General features: G+C 40.1%; 3 protein-coding genes across 3 annotated transcripts in view; 2 read left to right on the top strand and 1 right to left on the bottom strand.

Annotated features, from left to right (window-relative positions):
- LOC117473922 (60S ribosomal protein L35-like) overlaps window positions 1–2,635 on the bottom strand; it is a 2,636-nt gene extending 1 nt beyond the window's left edge. The window contains exons 1-4 of the mRNA XM_034119890.1: window positions 2,525–2,635; window positions 1,605–1,741; window positions 1,066–1,147; window positions 1–749 (exon numbers count right to left, since the gene is read on the bottom strand). The exon at window positions 1–749 is cut by the window's left edge and continues 1 nt beyond it. Coding sequence (XP_033975781.1) covers window positions 600–749; window positions 1,066–1,147; window positions 1,605–1,741; window positions 2,525–2,527 — 372 coding nt within the window. The 5' untranslated portion in view covers window positions 2,528–2,635 and the 3' untranslated portion in view covers window positions 1–599. The remainder of the gene's footprint in view (window positions 750–1,065; window positions 1,148–1,604; window positions 1,742–2,524) is intronic.
- Window positions 2,636–5,784: 3,149 nt separating this feature from the next.
- On the top strand, window positions 5,785–8,380 carry neurl2 (neuralized E3 ubiquitin protein ligase 2). Its single transcript, XM_034119957.1, has 2 exons — window positions 5,785–6,687; window positions 8,095–8,380. The coding sequence occupies exons 1-2, from the start codon at window positions 5,952–5,954 to the stop codon at window positions 8,208–8,210; spliced, it is 852 nt and encodes a 283-aa protein (XP_033975848.1). The 5' UTR covers window positions 5,785–5,951; the 3' UTR covers window positions 8,211–8,380.
- Window positions 8,381–9,186: 806 nt separating this feature from the next.
- Window positions 9,187–11,292, top strand: msrb1b (methionine sulfoxide reductase B1b). Its single transcript, XM_034119905.1, has 4 exons — window positions 9,187–9,350; window positions 9,924–10,066; window positions 10,477–10,594; window positions 11,055–11,292. Exons 1-4 carry the CDS (start codon window positions 9,296–9,298, stop codon window positions 11,069–11,071), a joined length of 333 nt encoding a protein of 110 aa, XP_033975796.1. The 5' UTR covers window positions 9,187–9,295; the 3' UTR covers window positions 11,072–11,292.
- Window positions 11,293–24,544: the final 13,252 nt, after the last annotated feature.

Below are 24,544 nucleotides of genomic sequence, written 5' to 3'. Positions count from 1 at the left end.
TTCAGAATCTTTACAAATTTATTATGTGGAAAATATCACATTGACATGAATAGTTCACCCTGTACTACATGTTTGCAGCACAGCCTTGAGTCTTGCTGGGCACTTTGCAAGCCTGCATTTGATTTTCTTTCTCTGTGCAGAGCCTCAGTCAGGTGGGATGGGCTAATGGTGATCAGTGGACGACCATTCTCACATCTCAGATGTTCGACTTGGTTTAAGTCCAGGTCCTGGCTGGGCAACTCAGGACGTTTAGAATGTTAAAATATCAATATCAGGTTCATGCGTGTCTGAGATCCAGAGCACTCTTAACCAGGTTTCCAAGAGCTCTGTACTTTATGTGCACAATTTAGTCCCCCCCCCCCTTAAATCAGTCTCTGCAGCTGGAACCTCCTGCATGGTACAGGTGATGAACAGTCAGGTTTCCTCCAGGCATCTCTCTTAGAACTGAGGCTTAACAGTTCATCCATCTCATCAGACCAGGAATCATGCGTCGGCTCAAAGTGGGCTGCTATGGCTCTCCAGAGGTGGTGGCACACAGGATCTCTAAGGCTCAGCCATCTTGTTATTGGTCATTGTTATTGGACAAAGTCAAAACACATCTAAGCTTTGACTGCAAATTTGCGGACGGAGTAGAGGAGGTCTTTCCTCTGCTGTTTCTTGGTCCGCAGACCCTCCTCATGCTTGTTGAGCCGGCGGCGCAGAGCTCTGGTCTTCTTGGGTCTCAGATCCAGGGGCTTGTACTTCTTGCCCTGAAAGAAAGGACATTAACTTTCAGTGGCGCTGAAAACATATTTGGTCCAAATGCAAAGAGACAATAGTGAAGGACAGGAAAATAAAATGTGAACAGCTTAAGATGTCGAAAAGTTTGACATTTTATACTTTAAAGTAATGTCTTCATAAGAATTATTTAGGAACACTCAGGTCATCTCAAGTCTCAGTCTTTTGGTAAGCAGTTGAGAATACATCAGCAGATCATCAGCTCAACATGTATCATCTTTGACTTGAGATCCACACAACGAAGGGGGGGGGGGGGTTTACTGCTAACAGGAAGCTTCTCGCTCTTACCTTGTAGAACTTCCTCAGGTTCTCCTTCTGCGTCTGGTTTATTACAGTCAGAACTCTGGCGACGGCCTTGCGGACAACACGGCTGCAGAGAAGACAAAGTGGATTAGCACAGCAGATTTCAGATTACTTTTAGCAAAACATAAATCATGTTGGATCCCCATGAGAGAACACAGTTCTAAGAGGATTGCACATTTATAACTCCATTCAATCAAAGGACTTCACTTTTTAAAATGCTGTCAATTCAGATAATGCAAACAAAACAATGGTTTGTTAAATGTGACTAATGTCAAAGCAGTACACTGGTACATGTCTAGGTAGATTCTTCTTACCCTGAAAGAATAAAAGTTACCTCCGTCATCTCAAGTCTCAGTCTTTTGGTAAGCAGTTGTGAATGCATCAGCAGATCATCAGCACAACATATATCATCTTTGACTAGAGATCCACGCAGGACTTTTTTTGAAATTCTACCATTTATAAAAGTATCTTCATTCACTGCCTCCCTGGTTAAACCATTTCATACCGTGAGTAACGTTACTTACATCTTGGAGATCTTGGACGCGGCTCCTCCGGTAACCTTCGCCACACGGAGCTGGGAGAGCTCGTTCTTCAGGTCGTCCAGCTGCTTGAGCAGCTCTTCCTTCTTCTTGCCCCGCAGATCTCTTGCCTTGATCTTGGCCTGGAAAATGACATTTATATATGAGACAGTGGCACATCGGACTCGCACCACCTCAGAGGGAAATGGCAAGTAAAATTCTCCACTAGTTTGGTTAACAGCAATGTACCGTTTGTTACCTGATCTGTTAATCACATTTTATTTTACACCCTTTTAAGCTGAAAACAATATCTCAAACGACTCGATAACAGGAATAACTGCAGTGAATTAACACTGAAAATGTATTCCAAAATGAACATGGTTCTCGGTTTGGGTTTGTTCTGATGATGAACCATAGGGGGTGAAAATAATCTAGGGATAGGCCTACTCTTTCAATTTCTATGGCGGCCATTTCAGACCGGGAACTACATAGGCGTTACAAAGTTGGCAATTCATTGAAAGTGGGGGGGGGGGGGGGGGGGGGGGGGGGGGGGATCAGCAAAGTTATATGTTCAAATGCCTACCGTGGAGGATATGTAAAACACAATATTTATGATTGATCAAAGTAGTAAACACGACAGAAGGGCTAAATAGGTTACCAGCATTAACGAATACCCATGGCTATACATGAGCAAATCCTATTCAGCAATGCTTCCACGTGTTAACTGCTAGTAGCTTAGCTTGACACGTTGGTAGCTATACAGTCTATGGTTGGTAGTAGCAAGGCTTCACAAAATAACATTAGGTTTCAGCAGCGTGCTAATCAACACACGCAAGAACGGCTACCCGAGAAGCGTGTGTGTACGTGTAGCATTCATGTTATAAATTAAAAAAGTGGATGTGAATGAACGAGTGAAGGCTGCTCACCATGTTCTCCTCGCGGTGCTGTACTAGAAAGACCAGACACTGCGCGTGCTCAGAATATGTAGTAATTCTTCTTCGTGGATTTTAAGTCTCACTTTGATTCTACACAAACAGCGCCACTGGCGGCAGGGCGGGGTAAAGCTTTATACCTGAGCTAACCTGGCAGCGAAATGAAAAGGGAAGAACCAAATACTGTCTTCTTCAAGAACTCAGCACATGAAAAGTTGTCTATGTTATTTAAAACCTTTACAATAATTGAACAACTAACAATTATGAACAAATGCAGTAAAGCACTGTGGTCTCACAACAAGGTTCTGAGTGAAAACCTGCCAGCGGGCTTTTGTGTGTCAAGTTTTCATGTTCCTGGTGTCAGCTGTGCACCTGTCCTGTTCCCCCCCACAAGGCGTGGTTTTATGATTTAAAATGTGTTATTAACAAATGGGGGAAAGAAACCTTTGCAGTAGCAGCAGTGAAAACAGAATAAACAGAAATATTCAGCAGATACAACTTCATACACCAGGAGAACAACACTTAAAGTACTGTTACTGATAATCCTATGCAGACAGCACTTCAATGTAATTCTGCTTCATATTGCATGCAAAATAATAAAAACAAATGAAGGTAATTGTAGGGCTAATTTAGAGATTCAAGGTCGGCAGCAAACATGCAGATTCCCTGGGCTCTCCACAGATGTGAAAATAAAGCTCATCATGTTGGAACTGATATCAGCCTGAGGAAGCATTATGTTGGACAGAGTGACACACTGAGGCAGAAACCATGTATGTGTTGTGATCTTAGATAAGAATGATAAACACTGCAAACTGGTCACATCCAAACATTTACATCCACAGATTTATAAAGATTTCAATGCATACAGTATGTACATATTTCTATATATAAATAGACATGTGGAATGTATTTCATTTACATTAGCAAAGGCAGGTAAAGGTAGGTTTTTCCTACTTTCCCAAAGTCAAAAAGGAATGAAGAACCCCTTGGGAAATACTGTTTTATGTAAATAATGACGTCTGAAGTGATTGAGTGGGTGGACACCTTTTCCTAAGATTTGTCTGAGTAGAGCAGACGGTCTCACACTTTGAAAATCCCCTTTTAATTATTATTATATATTATTATTAATAATTATAATTGGAATTATTCAAATTTTACCCGGACCTGAGCCTCCAATGCAACATTTACGAACAATGTTTATACAATCCTGCAACAAGCACAACTGCTGGATTGGTAGACCTTAACTCTACTTGTAAGCAAACACCCTGTCCTAGAATAAAGATCAATCTGTTTCACATGCACCTTGGCCATTAAACCTATAATAACATGTAGTACTACTCATTTGAAACTAATACACCAGCACTTACAATGGTTTGTCTTTCTATCGTGTATTGCAGTTATTGTAAGACGCTTTGGACAAAAGGTTAAGTTAAATGAAATGTAAGGTTTTTCCTGCTTTTTTTATTGGTTGCAATGGTTTAATTTATTTGATTCTAACCATGGTTATTGTACCAAGTGGCCCCAGCATGGGCAAGACGCTCATAAAACCTGGAGTGAAAGAGGCCCTTTTATGCTTTTTGGGGGTTTCCCACACACTCCCCTCCCCAAAAAAACGCCTCCATTGGACTCCTTTGTTTAAGTCCGTAGCATAGTGATACGCTTCTATTGGCTAACGCTCCAACCCATTGTACGTGATAGGTTAAGGGGCGGGACATCTCTAAGCGGTTGACCAATCACAACAGAGCCGGCCAGCTAACCAATCAGAGCGGGAGGCTGTGGCTCAGTGGGTAGTGTGCTGGACTTGGAATCAGGGGGTAGCAAGTTTGAGTCCCACTGCAGTCAGCATGTCGTTGTGTCCCTGGGCAAGACACCGCAAATTGCTCCTGTGGGGATTGTCCACAGTACTGAATGTATGTAAGTCGCTTTGGATAAAAGCATCTAACAAATGACATGTAATGTAATGTAATGACTGGGCTCTGGTTTCAGACAGAGGGTGAAAAGAGGTGCAGGTAGTATGAGAAAAAATAAAGCACAATGTAAGCAGCAAAACCACTGAATGCATAAAGTGAGTAGGAAGTATTTTATTTCTCACTAAACAACCTTTTCATTTGTAAGGGAAAGGATGTTTTATTTTAGATTTTTTTGCATCACTTTTGTCTCACCAAATCTTGATCTCTGTACCACACCCTGCAACAAAACCATGCATTCATTATCTTCACACAGCAAATTATTTAATTTATTTCACATTTTTACGTTACTATGAGGGCTATAACAAGCATGGGGTAGCTTCCCATTAGCATACTGTATAATGAATAGGACGTGATAAAAGTAATTAACACCTTTAGACTGAAATAATATGAGCACAGTAACAATGAGTGTCAGTGTGCAGAAGCCTTTACTCCCACTCATATAATGAGTATAAAAATATCTTTTTAAATCATAATTCCTCCTCATACTCTTGAGCTATAACTCCATTATCATAATACATCTCCACTGTGCTCTCTATCTGGTATATTACTTTACTTGCAGCTTTACATAAGAAAGAAATCCAGACTGTATTTGCGTGGCAAGACTATATTTAGTGCTCCCTGGCATATGGTGTTATGAAAACTACGCAGCTATTACCTCAGGACATGGGGATGGGGGAAATGAATGAACGTCGGGACCCGGGGGGATTTAATTAATATATTTATATATATTTTTAGATTGGCTTTTTACTAGCGACATCCCCTTTAATTGGTACTTTAATTTGTATTATTTATTTCTTTTTATATTGTTTTAATTATTCATTTATTTTATAGGTTTTTATTTATATTAGTTATTTTATAGTTTTATAGCGACATCCTCTTTTGAATTGGTAATTTAATCTTTATGAACATTTATTCATATTTTATTGTTATTCTTTTAATAGTTTTTATTTTATTTTATAGGTCTTTTTATTGTATTGTATTCCTTTATTTCACCCAGAGGGATCATTATTTATTTTATGGCATTTTCTTTTTATTACCTTATACCTCCTCCTTTCCCTTTGAATTGTAACACTATGTTGTTGTTACTTTGAGCTGCACCTGGTGTATGAAAAGTGCTATAACAATTATTATCATTATGATATAATCCCACTCACCTCAGTCTTTGTGCATGTCTGGTGTGAGTGGCTGTGGGCATGTGCATGTTGGCCACCCCCCTTCAACACACACATACCTTGCCATCTGTTGACATGCAGCTGTTCAAAAATAGCCCTCTAGAAGCTACCCTGAGTGGCCCACAGATAAGCACAGATTGTATCGCGTGTGTGTGTGCACATTGTTGTGTTTCTATGAAGACCATGTGTTGGCCGGCATTAGTCCGAAACCTCTACAAGACCTTTTGATTGGCAAGTCTCCATTTGTTGTGTTTTTTTTAGAAGCTATTCAACTAAACAATGGAGGCCATTCCCGACCAGTTCATGGAGTTCCACCCGATCCACGGTGTGAACGTGAGTCTGGACCTCTCGGGAACACGGGCTACTCGCGTGGAGAGCTTTGCAAATGGAGTGTGTTTCAGCAAACACCCTCTGAAGCCCGGGGAGATTTTTCTCATAGAGATCGAGGAAAAGGAGGTGGGCTGGTGTGGCAACCTACGAGTCGGCCTGACTTCTAGAGACCCTGGAAACTTAGACGTGGTTCCTGAATACTCCATCCCAGACCTGACTGATTCGGGGGACAGCTGGGTGTTCGCCATCACTCGAAACCACAACAAAGTGGTAGAAGATCCTGGAGATGGAGGTCAAAGGCTCGGTCGTGGAGAGCCTGGAGAAGAAGCAGCTGAAGGATATCACAACCTGAAACCACAGACCTTCTTCACGGACTCTCACTTGTACGTTGACAATGTTCGGATCCCCAGAGACAAGCTGGTGGGACGGAGCAGGCCTGGACGCTACAGCCACATTTTAGACGACTTGTATAAGACGAACGCTCTTCCCCCCACGGCCAGACGCAGCCGGATAGGAGTGCTGTACACGCAGAGAGGACCAGGCCTGGCTGATATGCACGTTGTGATCAATGGGGAGGATATGGGAGCTTCTGCTAAGGGGATCCCCTCCATCCAGCCGCTCCACGCTGTGGTGGACGTGTTCGCTGCTACCAAGTGTGTCCGAATCGTCCAGGTGGAGTATGGATGTGAGTGTCACAGTGGAACCATGGTTTACATGGTAATGTGTCTCAGAGACAGAAAAAGGACTCAGGGATGTTTTTTGTACTTATTGTGGTCGGTTTGAGTGTCTTTGAAGCTGCGTTGCATGTCAAATGTCAATGCGATTGTCTTTCTTCTCTTTGTAGATGCCCTGCATGTATTTTAAGTCTTTTTGCATCCTGTTTAGTCTCTCTGGTCTTCTTTAAGTCGCTTTGTGTCTCATCCTGGACACTGTGTGACTCTTTGCAGTCTTCTTGTGTCTCTTTAGTTTCTTTACATCTCTTTGTAGTTGTGTTGTGTCTCATAGAGAGGCGAAGTCCCGCCCTTCTACTTCCGCCCCATGGGACCTTATTTCGGAAAAAGTATGTATTGAAGTCAATGGGGAGAGAAAGATTATCTTTCGATCCCGTTTGAATTGTGCCACGAATTACACATGATGTTTGTCAATCTTAAAAAATAATTTCCATGTCAAAAAAGTCACAGTTTGTCGTAAAACTGTTGAAATACAAGACTATGAAAAATATGCAACTAGAAAGACTACAAATCCCAGAATCCCGGTCCCGCATGCTGGCTCTTATGAACCGACTAACTCCCCTTGTGTGTATGCACAGCTCTCAACATGCCCAGACTTGGAGTGATTTTCACCTCTTTTAATACTTTCCGCCTCATTCTGAAAGAAAGAAGTGAAATGTGCCAACGTGACGGCCATCTTGGTGTGTGGTGCGAGACGGGAGATGTAGTTCATTGAGTGGTTTCACACAAAAAAAAGTGTTACTTCACAGTTTTACGACACAGTTTTATTTTTTTGACTTGCAAAATTATCTTTTAAATTGACAAACATCATATGCGTAATTCGTGGCACAATTCAAACGGGATCAGAAGATAATCTTTCTCTCGCCATTGACTTCAATGCATAACTTTTCCGAAATAAGGTCCCATGGAGGTCCCCCGGAAAGGGAGGGACTTCGCCTCTCTATTGTGATCACTGTGTGTCATTTTCTAGTTAATTTGCATTTCTTTGTGGCCTTTTTGTGTTTATTTGACGTCACTTTGGGTCCATTTGAAGTTGCACTGCATCTATTTGGAGTCGTTTGGAGTCTCTTTCTAGTTGCTTTGAATATGGTCATTTTAAATCTCTTTGTCGTAATTTTTCCCTTTCTTTTCTTGCTTTGTGTCTTAATCTTTTGGTAACTGTCAGTTTGTAGGAGTTTTGCACCATCTGGTTGGTCGTTTTTGTGTTGGTTTTGCGTCTCGTTGTGGTTGTTTTATTTGACTCTCGTCTAGGGACCCATTTCAGTAATGAATCCATGCTTAAATTCTTCATTCTTCTTTACTTTTATTCTGCTAATCCACTGTCTTTTCGTGTTTTTTTGTTTCTCTCTCGGTTGCTCCAGTCTCATCGTTGCAGACGTTGTGCAGGAAGGCCATCCAGAAGCACATCGTCCACCGGATGGCCATCGACTGGCTGGAGCTGCCAGAGGCCATGAAGCACTACTGCAAGTATGAATGAAGGAGACTCACCTGAAATGGACACAAATATCACCTCAGAGATCTTTCACACTTTCTACCTAGAAAATTATGTTTATTTTGATCATGGAAGTCTGTGTTTAATCTATAAAATTAAGCCACAAGTGTCATGTTAATACCTGCCAGACAGTGATTTTGCTCGGTTTCATGAACTGTTAACTAATAAACTCACAGTTTTTGCTAGGCTGTCTGTCTGAGTCTGCTACTTTCTTTGTTACAGATCAAACGGTTCATATTCTGAAGAAGCATTTTGTTTAAAGTTACATGATAATGAGAAAAAGTGATGTTGATTTGAATATAATCAACCCTAAAATGTAAGCAATGTATTTTCTACTCGGATTGAGATTTAAGAATAGTTAATAGTTCAAAATGTGGCCTCGCTATAGTCCAAGGTGTTTTTTCTTCTTCTTTGTGATCTATCTATGTCTACTGTTGTTTTGGTTACAAAATGGTGTGTCAAAAAGCAAGTACCAATTTTTAGAGATTAGATTATGGTTGATGTCGAAAAGTTATAAAGATTTTCTACAAATGTGACAACAAATATTAACTTTTATACATATGGTCTGGACCGTAGACTCATTTCAGTAATCCATCCATAATTTAGTAATTCCTCAAAATGTAGTTTCCAATTTCTTTATATTTTCCACACTCTTTTTGATTGTTTTTGTTCAACTTCTCTGTTGCTTCAGTGACTGAGGTAATTCAGCCATAGTAAATCTGTTTCAGGGTACACTCACCATAATACAGTCTATGACACTCACCTGTCAGTGTGCTTAGAGCTCTTATTATACATCCATGGTTTAGAGCCAGTGAAATGCCTCCATGCAGTTCAATGCAACACCTCCACCTGCAGCTCGACACCGCCCCCTGGTGGTGGTGGAGGGAACTGCAAGGGGCGGAGCTCTCGTTAAATCTGCAGCCGGGATCTGTCTTCTTCACACGAGAGGAAGAAACACGGGAGAGCTTCCGGTCGTCTGTCACTGAGGCTGGAAGAAATACTAAACTGAGATTTATTTCGCCTTATGCTGATCCGTGCTGACACACACATACACACTTCATACACACAGCATGTCTTTCTGCAAATTTTTTGGAGGTGAGGTCTACAAGGATCATTTCAAACCAGGTGAGCAGGCTGTAACAGTGATGTGATGTAACCTCCTTCAGTCTGGATTATACAGGATAACACTCACATTTAGAGCTCATGTTTAGACTATTTTTGGTTTCAAATTAACTCATTTTGATGGAAAAATATCATTGGATTATTGTGTAATGTCAGAGTGTTGAGTGGATTGGAAGTGCACATGGTGTCAACAATTGGGGATATTTATTCATTATTATTTGAAATATGTATCTGCAGTTTCTACTATGACTACTACTACTACTACTAGGCTGCTACTACTACTACTACTACTACTACTACTACTACTACTAATAATAATAGTTATTATGTCATATGAACGTTTGTTTACTTAATGTTTATTTTCTTTATACGCAAGGAAACATTTAATAATTATAACTGCAATGTTTAAGCCAAGGCTATACATTAAAAGCCTGATATAATAAAATGAATGGTCTTATGCTTTAACACAAATTCTTCATATGCTACACATGTCCCCAGTCAGGCACACAGATTAAATGAGTAAGTGTCTCAGGTAGAAAATGAAACAATATCTTTAATAAGTATCTGTTCCTGCAGGGATGTATGTGTGCTCCCAGTGTAACCACCCGCTGTTCTCCAGTCGATCAAAGTTCGCCCACTCGTCTCCGTGGCCGACGTTCACCGACACCATCCGAGAGGACAGTGTCACCAAGATGATGGAGAGCCTCACTGCCTTCAAGGTCAGAGTCTCCTCCACCCGCTCTGTGTTACTGCACCATGCACACAGATCAAATGTATAGACATATATTTATTAGGATAAACCCCGTGAGATGCACCATTTCGTCTTCATGGGGGTCCCGACAAAAGCAACGTTTTACAGACATACATGGACAAAATAACAGAAAGCAAAGCATGACAAACAAGCTGGACCTGGACCACGTATGTTAAGTACAATTCATGAAGTAATACATACAATCGTTACAATCATTACAATTTGATAGACAGTAGTGTCTAATAGATCAGTTCCATCAATAACAAAGGCAGACCAGCTGAAAGTGAGGTGATAATGCACGCTTAAACATACCCAATGAAATACCCCAAATATTTAATCCAGTTGTCTAAATGTCAACATGTGTGTTTTATCTCATAGGTTCTGTGTGGCAAGTGTGGCAACGGGCTGGGCCATGAGTTTGTAAATGACGGCCCGGAGGAAGGAGTGTCACGATTTTGAATATTCAGTACCTCGCTCAAGTTTGTCCCGAACAAAGGTAAGATGATCACAGATATGAGTGAGGCTGTATTTTTAGCCTAGAGTTAAAAATAATGAAAATCCTTCATTCTTTCTGTACAAAGCATGAATGATGATGAGTGATTTATCTCCATTCATTTAGCTTTGTAGCAAGAGAGACCTCGAAGCAAACAGCCAGTATATACGTGGCTAATTATGACTGAGAAAGTTGGGGGGGGGGGAAGGGTTTTGTGTGATTGGTTAAACTGACATTTTCTCACGAGCTAATGTTGCTTTCTTATAAAATACTTTCGAACTTGCATTGCTTCCTTCTTACTGGCACAGTGCTGTGTCTCTCTTAGCATCACCTGTATATCAATAACAAGCCTTAATATAATAATGTACATGTTTACTTGAGTTTTTAGCTTTGGTGTTATTGTGAATCAACATATTTCTGACTTCCAGTGAGTAAGTTAATTTCTCTTTTATCTCTGTTCCAGGTAAGGACAAGCAGTAAAGAGCGAGGCGTGGGTGTCTCTCCAGCTGCTGCTCCAGGATCAGTGAACGGGTCGGTCAGTGTGTGACGTGGACGGGATAAAACCCGAGAGGGACGTCCTGTCCACTGAAGGATCTTTGACCAACCTGTGACCTCTGAAAATACTCCTTAACAACTAAAATGTTACCTCATATTTAAAGTGGACCCATCATGCTATATTTGAATAATATAGTATAGGACCATACCTATGTAAGGCATATTTATACTTTTTTTTTTTTCAAAATACCAAACAGATCATGCATTTTAGCCATGCCTCATTTCGCTCAATTTGAAAAATGTTAGCTCTGTTTTTGCAAGGGTTGATTCTGTGAGCAACAGCACCATCTACAGGCCTGGCATATGTACTACAGCGTCTCCAGCGCTTTCGAACGGCAATGGCCGTGGCTGTCTCCTCCTGATTGGTGGAGTTGGCCCAATAGCCGTAGCGCCACCGTCCTGACGTCAGGACAGTGTTCAAATCTGGATCAGTTTTTATCAGATCCGTTGCAGCCCCTTTTTTAGAGATTTGGGTATGGAGGAAAATAGAGAGGGTTGTGTTTTCTGAGACTTGGTGAGTTCCCTGGAACACCGGGGACACATATTCATGTATAAAAGACGTACAAAAGTGCATTTTGCATTATAGGTCCCCTTTTAAATACATTGAACTCCATGATTAAGATTTTATCAGTAGATAATTTTGAGCAAGAATTGACTTTTCTGCTGCAGAATCTGCTTTATATTGCTGGTACTATTGACTCTATTTCACTTTAATGTGGCCATACTATCTATGCACTGAACAAGTCCACATTTCTGGTCAGTTTGGGTGTCTGTTTTTTAGCAAAGAAACTGAACTGTTTTTGTCTGCGACATTATGTCCTTTTTTTATTTTATGCACTTTAAGACTTGAACAGATTTTTGGTTTGTGCGTTTTACTTTTAAAATCTCACCTTAAAGTCAATATTTATTGGACTTAATAAGCTCTACATTTTGATTTGTCTTCAACTGTTACAGGATGTGACAATAATTCACATATGAAGAAACAAACAATAAATTATAGTTTGATAGATTTTTGTCTTGTCCTTTTTCATTCATGTTATTATAATGAAAATGAATAAATAATACTATCCTTGAACATTGTTAGTAATAGTAACCACATACAGGGGACTAGGTTTTCTGACCTCTAGATGGAGCTAACATCCTGCTAAATCACATCAACTCCTCTGCCGATGTGAAAGTCTGATGCAAAACATATGCATCTGTTCTGACTCTGCACATGTGGAAGCTTGCTTGATATGAACACAAGTTGTGCGTGTTTGTTTCCATGCATTAATTATGAATGCTGCTTGTGGCTCTCCAGCTGGAGGCCGTCCTCTCTGGGTAAAGACTGTGAGGTTAAGAGGAGATCCTGGTGAGGGACTGAGAGCTATCATTACAGGGGAAGCACTCACACGCACAACACAGGGTGCATCCCAATCCACTTCAAATGAACATACGTTTCCCTCTTTTGCATCTTTTCCAGGAAGGCAACCATGCAAGACCAGAATGAAACAAGGAAATATTAAAAAAAGATATGTGATGCACCTTTACACACCAGTAAGGAAACCATGCAAGGAAAGAGGATACAAGGAAATATCAATTAAGACACTTTTGATGTACATTTGCACATCCATAAAGAAACCATGCAAGGAAAGAGGTAACAAGGAAATATAAAGAATTGGACTTGTCATCAGTTAGGAAACCATGCAAGGAGAAATTAAACATCTAAAAAAAGACTTGTAATGCACCCTTACACACAAGTAAGAAATCATGCAAGTAGAGGAAACAAAGACTTATAAAATAAGAGACTTGGGCCACACCTTTTACACACCTGTAAGGAACAAGGAGAGAGGAAAAAAGGAAATATTAAGGAGTCTTGTAATGCACCTATCCACACAAGTAAGGAAACCATTCGAGCAGACAGGGAACAAGGAATTATCAAAAAAGAGACTTGTGATTCACCTTTACACACCAGTAAGGAACCATGCAAGGAGACAGGAAACAAAGAAATATCAATTAAGGGACTTGTGATGCACCCTTACACACAAGTAAGGAAACAACACGCCAGTAATTAAACCATGCAAGGATAAATGAAACAAGGAAATACCACATAAGAAACTTAAAGGTAGGGTAGGTAAGAATGGAGAAACCAGCTCGAGTGCGCTAGAATTTGAAAGTATGCAGCCGAAAAAAATCTGCCCCTTCCTTCAGACTTCCTTACAGAGCCCCTCCTCCAACACACACAAACGCGCACATGACCAATGAGGGCACGAGATAAGTTTGTGCACAGATGGAAGGCTGACAGGCAGGTAGGCCATCCAGTTATTTTAGCCGGACCGGCTCAGATGATTGGTCGTGCTTTTTACAGCGCCACGGCTTCCACAGATGACATTTTTTAATGTATTTATTGTCAAAGCATTTAATATATTCATTGCTATCGGGATGTTAAGAGCATTCCATGGAATATAACGAAAAGTGTTTCTGAAGTGAATTACCTACCCCACCTTTAAAATGCACCTTTACACACACAATCCCAGAAAACAGTGTGTGCAAATCAACACAATACTCCTTTTTAAGGTCACACACATTTCTCTCATCAATTTTCCTCCTATATTATGACATGCGTTCACTTACTACACCCTAACACGCGCCAAAACACACACACTGTGAGACAAACAAGTCCTCTATTTCATTAGTCTGGCCACAGAGTTCGCAGCGTATTTTCTCTCCAAACATTGACTTCTTGTAGTGTGCAATTACGAGGGGTCATCATAACATTCGTAAAAGTGGTTGCACTCTAAGCATCAACAATTTAAATATTCTGGAGAGCCACTACACATCCATCTAAAGGCACTTGAGCACGATGCCAGAGGTATTCAAATAAAGCCCTGGAGCCTGACCTTGCATTGAGGTTGTTACGGCTGAGTACATTTCCTCTTGTGTTGTCTTGGCAGAGAAACGCTCCACAGTTTATTCTTTTAACACAGTGTAGTCCGATTTGTGGATGTTTTTACTGTGCTGTGAGCGGTTGCATTTTAAACATAGGTGGTCCCGCTGGTAATCAAACCCACAGCCTTGGTTTCTGCTCTGCCCGTCAAAACTCTACAGGAGGAGGATGTATGATAAGCAAAAAGCAAAAACAAGGAGATGAGATTGCTATGTCAGATAAATGAGGGGAAGTCTAATTAAAGCAAGAATCCTAGGATCATCTTGAGCTGTTGTTAAATTAATCTGCAAGATTTGTTGCTACCATACTGTGACTAACTTTTTTTGATGGATTTACAGTACTTTAAAGGTCCCCTATTATACTGTTTTTCATCAATATATTATAGGTCTCAGATATATACAAAACATGTCTCTGAAGTGTTTGGCTCCAAACACCAAACAGATCATTGCAGCATCCCATAATCCCCTCTGTTTCAGCCCTGTTTCAAAAGTGCTGATTCTCTGTCTGTTACTTTAGATGAAAATAAGGAGCCCCTCCCCACGCCCCTCTGAGAGATATTTGGTTAAAAAGAACACAATGGTGCTCTAGGAGGAGATTCAGGTGATAAGGTGGGGGGGGGTTACCTTGGTTGCTGATTAGCTAATGGTTACACAAGCCAAAACATCGTTATGACATCATAAAGTGGTCAAAATCTGATCAGCTCATTTTCAGACAGGTTTTTATAAAAATGGATCAGGACAAAAAGTGAGAGAATCTTTGTTCCTGAAACTTTCAGAGTCTCTTTACACAGAGGGGACACATGTTGATGAAGAAGAGACATGAACAAGTGGATTTTGCATAATAGGTGACCTTTAACCTGTCTGCCTCTGAACCCAATCACTCATTAGCATACTTGCCAACCCTCCCGATTTTCGCGGGAGACTCCCGATTTCATAGCCCTCTCCCGGTTTCCTCCCGGGGTCATATTTCTCCCGCATGTTAAAACATGTTAGTTTTCTCAGACAACACCATGGATCAGTGTTGCCGTCATTTTAATTTACGTGGAAGAAGAAGGACTATTTTGGAGAGGAGTTTTGGGAAATGTAACAATGTCATTGGTGCTAGATTACCTTATCTTTCCCCTTTCTCCTTTTCTTTAACTGCTTTCGTTGTGTATACTTACAATACAATACAATACAATACAAGCTTTATTGGCACGACCACATTTTAAACATAGTATTGCCAAAGCCATCCGCCAAGAAAAACAAAAATAAACACTAAACATAAATGTCAACAATTACATGTGGCACGACAGCAAAACACTAAACGTACTGTATATGCCAACAACGTGCAAAAAAAACAACGATTTTACACTAAGCATTTCTGAGCATGTTTTTTCCGCCAGTCTCTCCCCCTTTACGTCACTATGATTAAAACCTGTCGTTGTGATTTTATTTGTCTTACTTTAAAACGTTCTTCTCAATAGACACCTCACTATATTTAAAAATGACATAATGTTATCCTCGGGGAAAATAAAATACGCCATTATACATAATTTGTTCTTATTCCAGGTTGACGTGATGCAGGTAAATTATAGTAACCTTCCCATCAGTGCTTTACAATCCTCTTTCTCTGGAATTCAAAGGAGTGTTTTGGCAACAGCAAAGCTCCGTGTGTCTGAACCACAAATACGTTGGTGGTACTGAACTGGTTTGAACAGAGATGCGGCTCATGAAGAGCTTCCTCCGGGCATTTTGTGCTCAACAACAAAAGATCAGCAACAATTTATCATCCCATCACTGACGCTACCTGCTGAGTGACTCATGTATAATCAGACCCATGCAGCGGTTAAAGTTTGTTCTGCTTTTTGTTTCACTCTCTAGTTATTGACTCAGTTTGTCCTTACATGTATATTGCTCAATATACAAACACATTTCTTTACAGACAGTAGTAAGTCAAACAAACCAAAGACACATGCCCTATCCTGTGCTTTGAATGCTAAACATTTTTGCCTTTTTTTATGTGAATACAAAAGTATAAATAATACAAATAAATAATAAAATAAATAATAATACTACAACTAACAATACAGTTTAATTTTAAATAATAATTCAATAATGTACATAATACATTAATGTGAAAACTATTTATACTGATAATAATACAAATAATTATAACAACAATTATAACAATTATTTCGTATATTTATACATTTACACCCATATAGCCAAAATAAATAAATAATGATAGTTATAAAAACATGTAATATACATAGATATATATATTTATACTATATAAAGACAATTTTGAACACTTACATATTTAGATTTAGATAAAAGTTTGACAATGATGTTTATAGGACTTTTTGTTTTCCATTGAAGACATGGAAGAATCTGTAAAAGCAAAGTCCTTTCTAAATGGAGTAGAAGTTTAACACACCTTTTTCCACCACTGATCTGGAGGTTAATGGTGAATCTCAGACGGTTTTCTGTCAGGTCACACGGGCACTGCATTAACCCGACTGCCCTCAGACGTTTTAAACAAGGGTTAATGTTTGATTCAATGGGGTAAATGTTTGTTAAGGCATGAAAGTCCTACCTATACACCATGTTATAAAAGAAAAGTTATTCCAGGACAGCTGCATCAGTCGTTTCCATTGCACTGTTGCATTCAAGGACCACAGAATTGTTCTTCATAGGTGAAACATCCAGGTAAAAATCCCCTACCACCAAATGATTGAAAAGGTAAATGAAACCAAATTAGTGTAATTTATGAAGGGACATTTTTCTCTACAAAACAAACACTCTTTCAGACTTCATCAACATGACTTTAGGGTGGACCATTTTCCCCCTACAGTAAGTGGATAAAGCTCAGGGGTATTTCAGAATAAACGACTTTTCACATTCACGGTCTGTAGTTTCTCCGGGTTTCAGCTCACGAGCTCCAGATCAGATAAGATGATTATTCAGAAATTGTCTCATCAGTCATCGCTGCCCCCGAGCCCACAAAACAGGTGGATGACATCATGCGTAATAAGGCATATTAGAGCAGGATGTCGTGCCAAAACACACCCACACACACACACACACACACACACACACACACACACACACACACACACACACACACACACACACACACACACACACACACACACACACACACACACACACACACACACACACACACACACACACACACACACACACACACACACACACACACACACACACACACACACACACACACAAACGTTTTACTGTATATGGGACAGTGATTCCTTCGATCTAGATTAAGATTTAACCATTAAACCTTAATGTAAATGCCTTCACTCATAGGGGCAACTGCTACACCAGCATCAGGGCATGTTAATAGTATCCTGCCCGACAGGAAGACACTCTTATCTCCTTTGTAACGAATATTATAAAGAATCTGGTGAACCTTTACTGAAGGGTAAGTGTCTTTGTGAAAGGCCACCCTCTCCCTTACACACAGCACCTGTTAAAGTGGTCACATAGTACAGGAAAACTGTCTTATGCTGGTAGATATTACATTACATTTCATTGAGCTGATGCTTGTATTACAAAAAGTGCAATCAACCCTGGGGATACAAATCAGATTAGATCACATCACAATGTTTGATTGACATTTTCAAAGTATGTCCCACAACCAGTTATGTCCTACCTACCCAGGCCTCAACTTGCTTTCAATTAAAAAGTGTGTGATGTCATTTTACACAAAAGCAATTATATTCCACTTAACTGCTGTTGGCAGCCAGCTACTGTTTACTGTAAGAAGCAGGGTGTGTTTATGAAGTCAGTCATTTTCAGTATGATTGACGAACAGTGGTGCCTGATTATATAATTTGATAGAAGCATGTCATACTTCTCTTTCTCTCACCGTGTTTGTGCCTTTTGCATTTTACATGATCAGTATATCGACTTATATAGGTAATGATTCACTGTAGATGTTTGTGTAACATTTGAAAAAAAAAGCCCCTGCTTAAAGACGGATATATTATGCTCATTTTCAGGTTCATATTTGTATTTTGTGCCTCTACTCTGACTATAATTCGACCTGTTTAATCTTTAGAGATGCGCTGTGTTAAAGGTTTTTCACATTTTTAACGCAACCTCTTAAAGGGGCCCTATCATGCTCATTTTCAGGTGTCTTAATTATATTTTATGTCTCTACTGTGACATGATTACATGCTTTAATGTTCAATTGTATGTGAGATGGAAACTTCCTCTGAAGGGAACTTTGGGATTTTAGCATTTGCCGACCATTTACATGCACAAAAATAACACACTACAGGAAAGGGGAAACCCCAAAAAGCATATTTGGGCCCTCAATACTTCTCACGTGTGACTTTTATTAACAGTGTTCAGGCAGTGCTAAACTCAGATTTAGAAGAGCAACTATTTTATCAAAGGCTTGAAATACCTGTTAAAAGTCTATTCTGTCATACAACTCAAGAAGTTTAATTTACAAACTGCAGCCACCATCATAATCCAGACAGTAAGTCCATCACAGAGTCACTCAGCATGTGGGCTACATTATGCCCCCTCCTCTGGACACGGAGCGAGTCTCCTCCATCCATCTTGATGTCCCTCAGCTCCCAGCGGACCCCACACACACATCTCCATGCATCATACTCTGAGATGCAGAGCATTGAGCCGCCTCTCAATAAGTCAGAGGTATCGACACCTTTCAGCTTCACATGGGATTTCAGTTAGAAAGCATAAGGGACTTTACTGACTTATTGCATTTCTTCCTAAATGTCTCACAATGGACCTGATTGCAGTGCTATGGTATTCGTTTATTATAGGTTTTCTAACTTCACTTCATGTGTTGTTGGTATGTACAAACTGCAAATGAGACAATGTGTAATTTCAATGTGTAATTTCTGATATTGGGCTTTTGCATTTGATACAGGCCCACATGCAGGGGTTGCAATAGTACTTACTGTACCAAAAGTAAAAGTATTTTTCTCATTTTCTTAAATGTATTTCAATTCTGCTCATGTGCTTCCTGTGTTTATGTGCTCTTGTATTTTTCCTTTTAATGCCATCAACCTCTCAATCTTGCACATTGACTTGATGGACTCAAGTGCTCATGTTAATTAATGTGCATTGTCCCTTCTTAAATAATATATACAAATACAGATTCCTGGCAAATAAAACCACATTTCTATCTGCACAGCTACAGTGAAAACAACATGTTTCCACTTGAACTGACCCTTAAACTGGCCTCAAATGAACAACAAAAGATTTATGAGGCGATTCAAAGTTTACACTAAGTGCTTTCTGGCATGTCTGACAGCAGCAGGTTTCAAACTACATCTGCCCAATCATCTCCGTCTGCTCTGGCCTTCTGCTCGCCTTCTTCTCGGCATCTCCCTGACAGCAGGCGGACTGTTAGTAAACATGGAGTCTGAGCGCTGTCGGACTGCGTTATCTTCAGTCCTCAGAGCAGATAACAGCCACACGGTGACCCGCTGCAAAGCTACGCATGCTCTGAAACTATTTAATCAGGAGCTTTTCTCTGCAGACCTGGAACTCTGATACACTTGGAAGCAGACCTTAGTGTGTGTGTGTGTGTGTGTGTGTGTGTGTGTGTGTGTGTGTGTGTGTGTGTGTGTGTGTGTGTGTGTGTGTGTGTGTGTGTGTGTGTGTGTGTGTGTGTGTGTGTGTGTGTGTGTGTGTGTGTGTGTGTGTGTGTGTGTGTGTGTGTGTGTGTGTGTGTGTGTGTGTGTGTGGTAACGGGGGTCATGTTTGTTTAGGCTGCCTGTCTCTTTCAGTGGCTCAGACTCATGGAGGTATAATTCTGTGGCGAGACATGCTGAAGATCTTTCTAGTTTTCACATTTTTCTTTCCTGAGGCTTCTCCTGCTCCACAGTCCATTTATTCCCGCAGCTTAAATCGTCAGATAATCAAATGGAGAATGAAGTTATAACTTTTCAAAATCCTTGGCATGCACACCAGTGGTGGAAGAAGTATCTATTCCCTTTACTTGGGTAAAAGTACCAATTTGTTCAAGTTGAAATACTTTGTAACAAGTAAAAGTGAATGTACAGAAGTATAGTCGTCAGCACAGTATACTTAATGTATCAAAAGTACTGCAAAGATGCCTCCATATGTAATAAATCTGTATATGACATTATCATATTGTCAAGCATGTTACTGTTGTAAACAAACAACAGATCAATCAAGTTTACGACTATCTTTGAAAACCTTTTGTTGTACTAAATTGAATTTATTTCAATTTTAAGTGCCTCAAACGGTTAAAAACAGTTACGCTAGTTTAATCTATGCATTATCTTAAAGGTCCCATGTCATGGCCATTTCTACTGATCATAATTCCATTGTTGAGGTCTACTAGAATAGATTTACATTGTTCAATGTTCCAAAATCACATTGGTTTCTCATACAGCATCTCTGTATAGTATGTGTATTCACTCTCTGTCCTAAACGGCTTGTTGGAGCTCCTGCCCCCCCCCCCCCCCCCCCTCCCTATGAGCCTACTGTGCTCTGATTGGTCAGCTCGCCCACTCTGTTCTGATGAGTCCACCACCGTTACAGCGGAACATCAGTGTTTATGTGTTACAATGGCGTTTGTTAGCAACCAGAAAATGACACCAGTAAGGACAAACTGCGATGAGAATGCTGCGTGGGGTCTGGGTGCCGTGTTGACGGGACGTTGCGGGGCTCGCTGCTCCGCCCTTTGAGGCTCAAGGAGCGGACAGTGTGAGCTGTATTACCGGTGTCATTTCCGGGTTGCTGCGTGGGGTCTGCGAGACAGCGAGACACCGCGGAACTGAGCCTGAGCACACACAGCCGTTACGTCACTATACTCAGGAAGAAAAAAATGGAAAAATAAAAATGGAAAAATAAAAATCTCCAACGAGGCGTTCTGGGGCAGCATAGACAGGTATTTTCTGTGTTAGAGTTCTACTCGCTACAGGGTGTACTTTGAGGGTTTGCGACTTTGCAGACCGTTTACATGCAGAAAAAGCTACACAAGGGGACGGGTAATAACCGGAAAAGCATGTCATGGGACCTTTAACATTTTATCGCATGTATTATGCTCATCTTCAGGTTTCATTATTGTGTTTTAAGTTCAGTACTTGAGTAAATGTCCTTTCCACTACTGATCCACACGTACTCCTTGCTGGCATTAGTAATTCTTTCATTTCTTCCTTGGCTTCAGCAAGTACCTATCAGATGGTGTACCAGCGCGGTGTGTGTCTATATTTACAGCCGCGTCCTGATATATATTATCGTCCACCGTGGAGCTTCATAGCAGAGAAGAAGTGAGCAGAATGATTATAGGCCAGCTTTTGTTGCATGAATGACATCATGACCGTAGATCATGGTTTTGGAAATCCCTCTGTGCACGGCGCAGTAAATCGCACGGTAGCTGTAGCGTGCAGGCCAAGATTCCTGGCTTAACGTTGGAGTTTGATGCAAAGGGAAAATGGAAGGTCAACGAGGGAACGCCTGCATGCAAATCCTGTGCTAATCATCACATTTTCCAGGGTGGCCTTATTACCCTGAGTTACACCTGCGGTCCGATAGCTTATCAGAGAGGCTGATTGCTCACTGCTGGCTCACAGATCAGCTGCTGTCGTTAAAACAGCCTGACGTCACCTGTGCTCTATTACTGTGTTTAGATCTCTTTTATAACCTGTTTTTGTGGACCTTCACATGAAGATTTTCAGTTAAAGGAACAGAGCATGGTTGGAAACAGTTGATGTTTTCTTTAGTCCTCATGTACAAATATTCAAAGCTGACTGACATCCATTAACAGGCTGGATCTTGCCTGTCTAATCTCTAATCTGTAAAAAAAACTCTAAAAAGCACAATTTTATGGGTTCATGGGGTGATTTCTTTTGTTGGTTTTACTTGGAATCAGAGGTGGGAGTAAGTCCTACATGTGCAAGTCATGAGCAAGTCTCAAGTCTTGACCTACAAGTATCAAGCAAGTCCCAAGTCACTGTGGTGAGAGTCAAGCAAGTCAAGTCAAGTCATTGCTCAGGTCAAGTCAAGTCAAGTCAAGTCATACGAAATTCTGATGAATAAGCCCAGTTTCCACATTTAAATCAGTTAAAAGACAGTGGTTATAAAAATGGATTTAACCCACACCATGATCTTCATTACATACACAGTTAATCATTTGAAATCTAATTTAGACCGATGACAATCATATTAGATCAATATTAACCCTAGAACTGCAGACAATATAGCTAGGACTCAATCAAAAAGTCTGTTCAAAAAGGCAGAATTCCAGGTAAGAAAATCATATATGGCATTTGCCATTACACATATTTAATTTAAATGTCTGTTAACACTAGAACCGCCAACAGCGTCAGCACCTACATAGATATCATTTTCAAATCATTTAATTTGTTCCTCTTCATAATTTCCTTATAAACTAAAGTAGGACGATTTAAAACTCACTTAATTGGGTTAATTTAGAAATTGCTTCAGTTTATCATCATAACAGATCAAAAAGTTCAGATTCATTTTACAATAAATCAAGGAATGATGCACTTCTACAAACAAAAACATCATAATTAAAACATTTAAACAAACTACTAAAAGTAGATGAACTACATTATTCAACAGTTTACAGTAACTTCTGATAACACAGGGGAAATAAACGAGGCATCTCTTTTCCTCTCTCTCTCTCCCTCTCCTGACAGCCCGTCAGTATCAGGGTTAGTACAAATGAATCCCTTGGCGGTTCTAGTGTTCATTTACCGTTTTGTCTTCTCTTTGTAATGCTTAATCGATTTGAAACCAAGTCTAACGTAGCTTAAACTTAAACTGTTAGCTTTCTAGCTAACACAACACATCCACGCACCTTTCTCTGAGTTTTTTTTTGTAGTGACGAATGAAGTTGGATGTTGTGGTGGTCGTGTCACTGATCTTTATGCTGCAGACCCTGCATACCGCTGTTCTCTTCTTATTAGCGTCATCGACAACATAATCCTTGAATCCAAACTTCACTATTTGTGGAGTAACGCTAGCCGCTGCCATGTTAACTGACGCTCCTGCCGTCTAGTGGGTTGCCAGGTTTGCGCGCATGGCGCTATAATCACCCAATCACGTTTCGAAAAAACTAAACGTAATATCTCACTACAAAAACAAACGCAAATATTTAATTTTAAACAGTCAAGTCCTTTCAAGTCATCTGTCTCAAGCTTAAGTCAAGTCTCAAGTCATGAATACCAAGTCAAAGTCAAGTCAAGTCTTTTATCAATGTTAGTCAAGCAAGTCTCAAGTCAAAAAATATGCGACTCGAGTCTGACTCGAGTCAAGTCATGTGACTCGAGTCCCCACCTCTGCTTGGAATAGAGTAACGCAAGGTGCTCCCATACCCCTGTTCTTAATCTTTCCATCTTACTCTTGACGATATATAAGCATCAGGTTTTTTCAAGTCAGATTGAGTGAAAGACACTTTTAAAATGTAACGTCTGCTACTTGAGATAGGTATCAATTCCCGTTAAAAAGACCTTGCAACTCCCGTTTGGTAATATTTGTTGGGTTTTTATTTGTTCACGGAAATACAAACTCTGGGTCTATGCAACCTTTTCAAACCTCCTCAAAAAGACACATTTTTGACAAATCATCTTGTGAAAGGAAATGTTTAAGATGGTTGTTTGAAAAGAAATAACCCTATATTAGCAAAATGCATGCATATAATATGGTTTTAAACTGTTGTAGAAACTCATTCGTCCTCTCTCTAAATGTAACATTTTGCTACTTTATCCTCTCGATCTTGTAGTGACAGAGATGTCAGATGTGCAGAGATAAGCAGATTTTTTTCTCCATGTTGTTTTGACTGCATCTCTACACAGCATGACACACCTGAGGCCTTATCTGCTCCTGTGCTGTTACTCTGCAAGGTGGTACTGTAAATGCGACTAATAAACATGGAGATATGTGATTGGTCAGCATGCTGTAAACACATATCAACAAACATTTATACAATTCTCGGAATAACATTACACAGAGATTACGTTTATAGTTGTTTTAGTGCAAAACCAGGTTGTTTCCATTGAGTATGAACCATCTGTATTCATTTGTTCGCTTCCAGTTTTTCTCTCACCCAAGACAGTACTTGCTTCACAGTTCAAACAACTATAAAATAACCCAAAAAGGCAGAAATAAACACAAGTAGAAGGCTGCTGTGGTTTCTTGTAAACTGCCATTGTGAAATAACTGAGGGTTTATTAGAGGCGGTGGCCACTGTTTAACCGCAAATGACCTGCAGTAACATTTGCAGTGTGATAAGATTCATTCTGTAATGACTCAGCTTTAAGTAGTAAACAGTTTTTTATTATAACCCTCAACCTTCCCACTTGTCACACAATGAAGAGAGGATCATGTGCAGGCATGCCTGGAACTTTACGTGCTTTCTTCACTCCTCAATTGAAAACATTTTTCGAGCTCGTAAGCCACACCCATGTGTAATGTACAGTGCTGCCG

Source organism: Trematomus bernacchii, unplaced genomic scaffold (assembly GCF_902827165.1).
Source record: "Trematomus bernacchii unplaced genomic scaffold, fTreBer1.1, whole genome shotgun sequence".
Taxonomy (NCBI): domain Eukaryota; kingdom Metazoa; phylum Chordata; class Actinopteri; order Perciformes; family Nototheniidae; genus Trematomus; species Trematomus bernacchii.
This window is presented reverse-complemented; position numbering and strand designations above follow the sequence as displayed.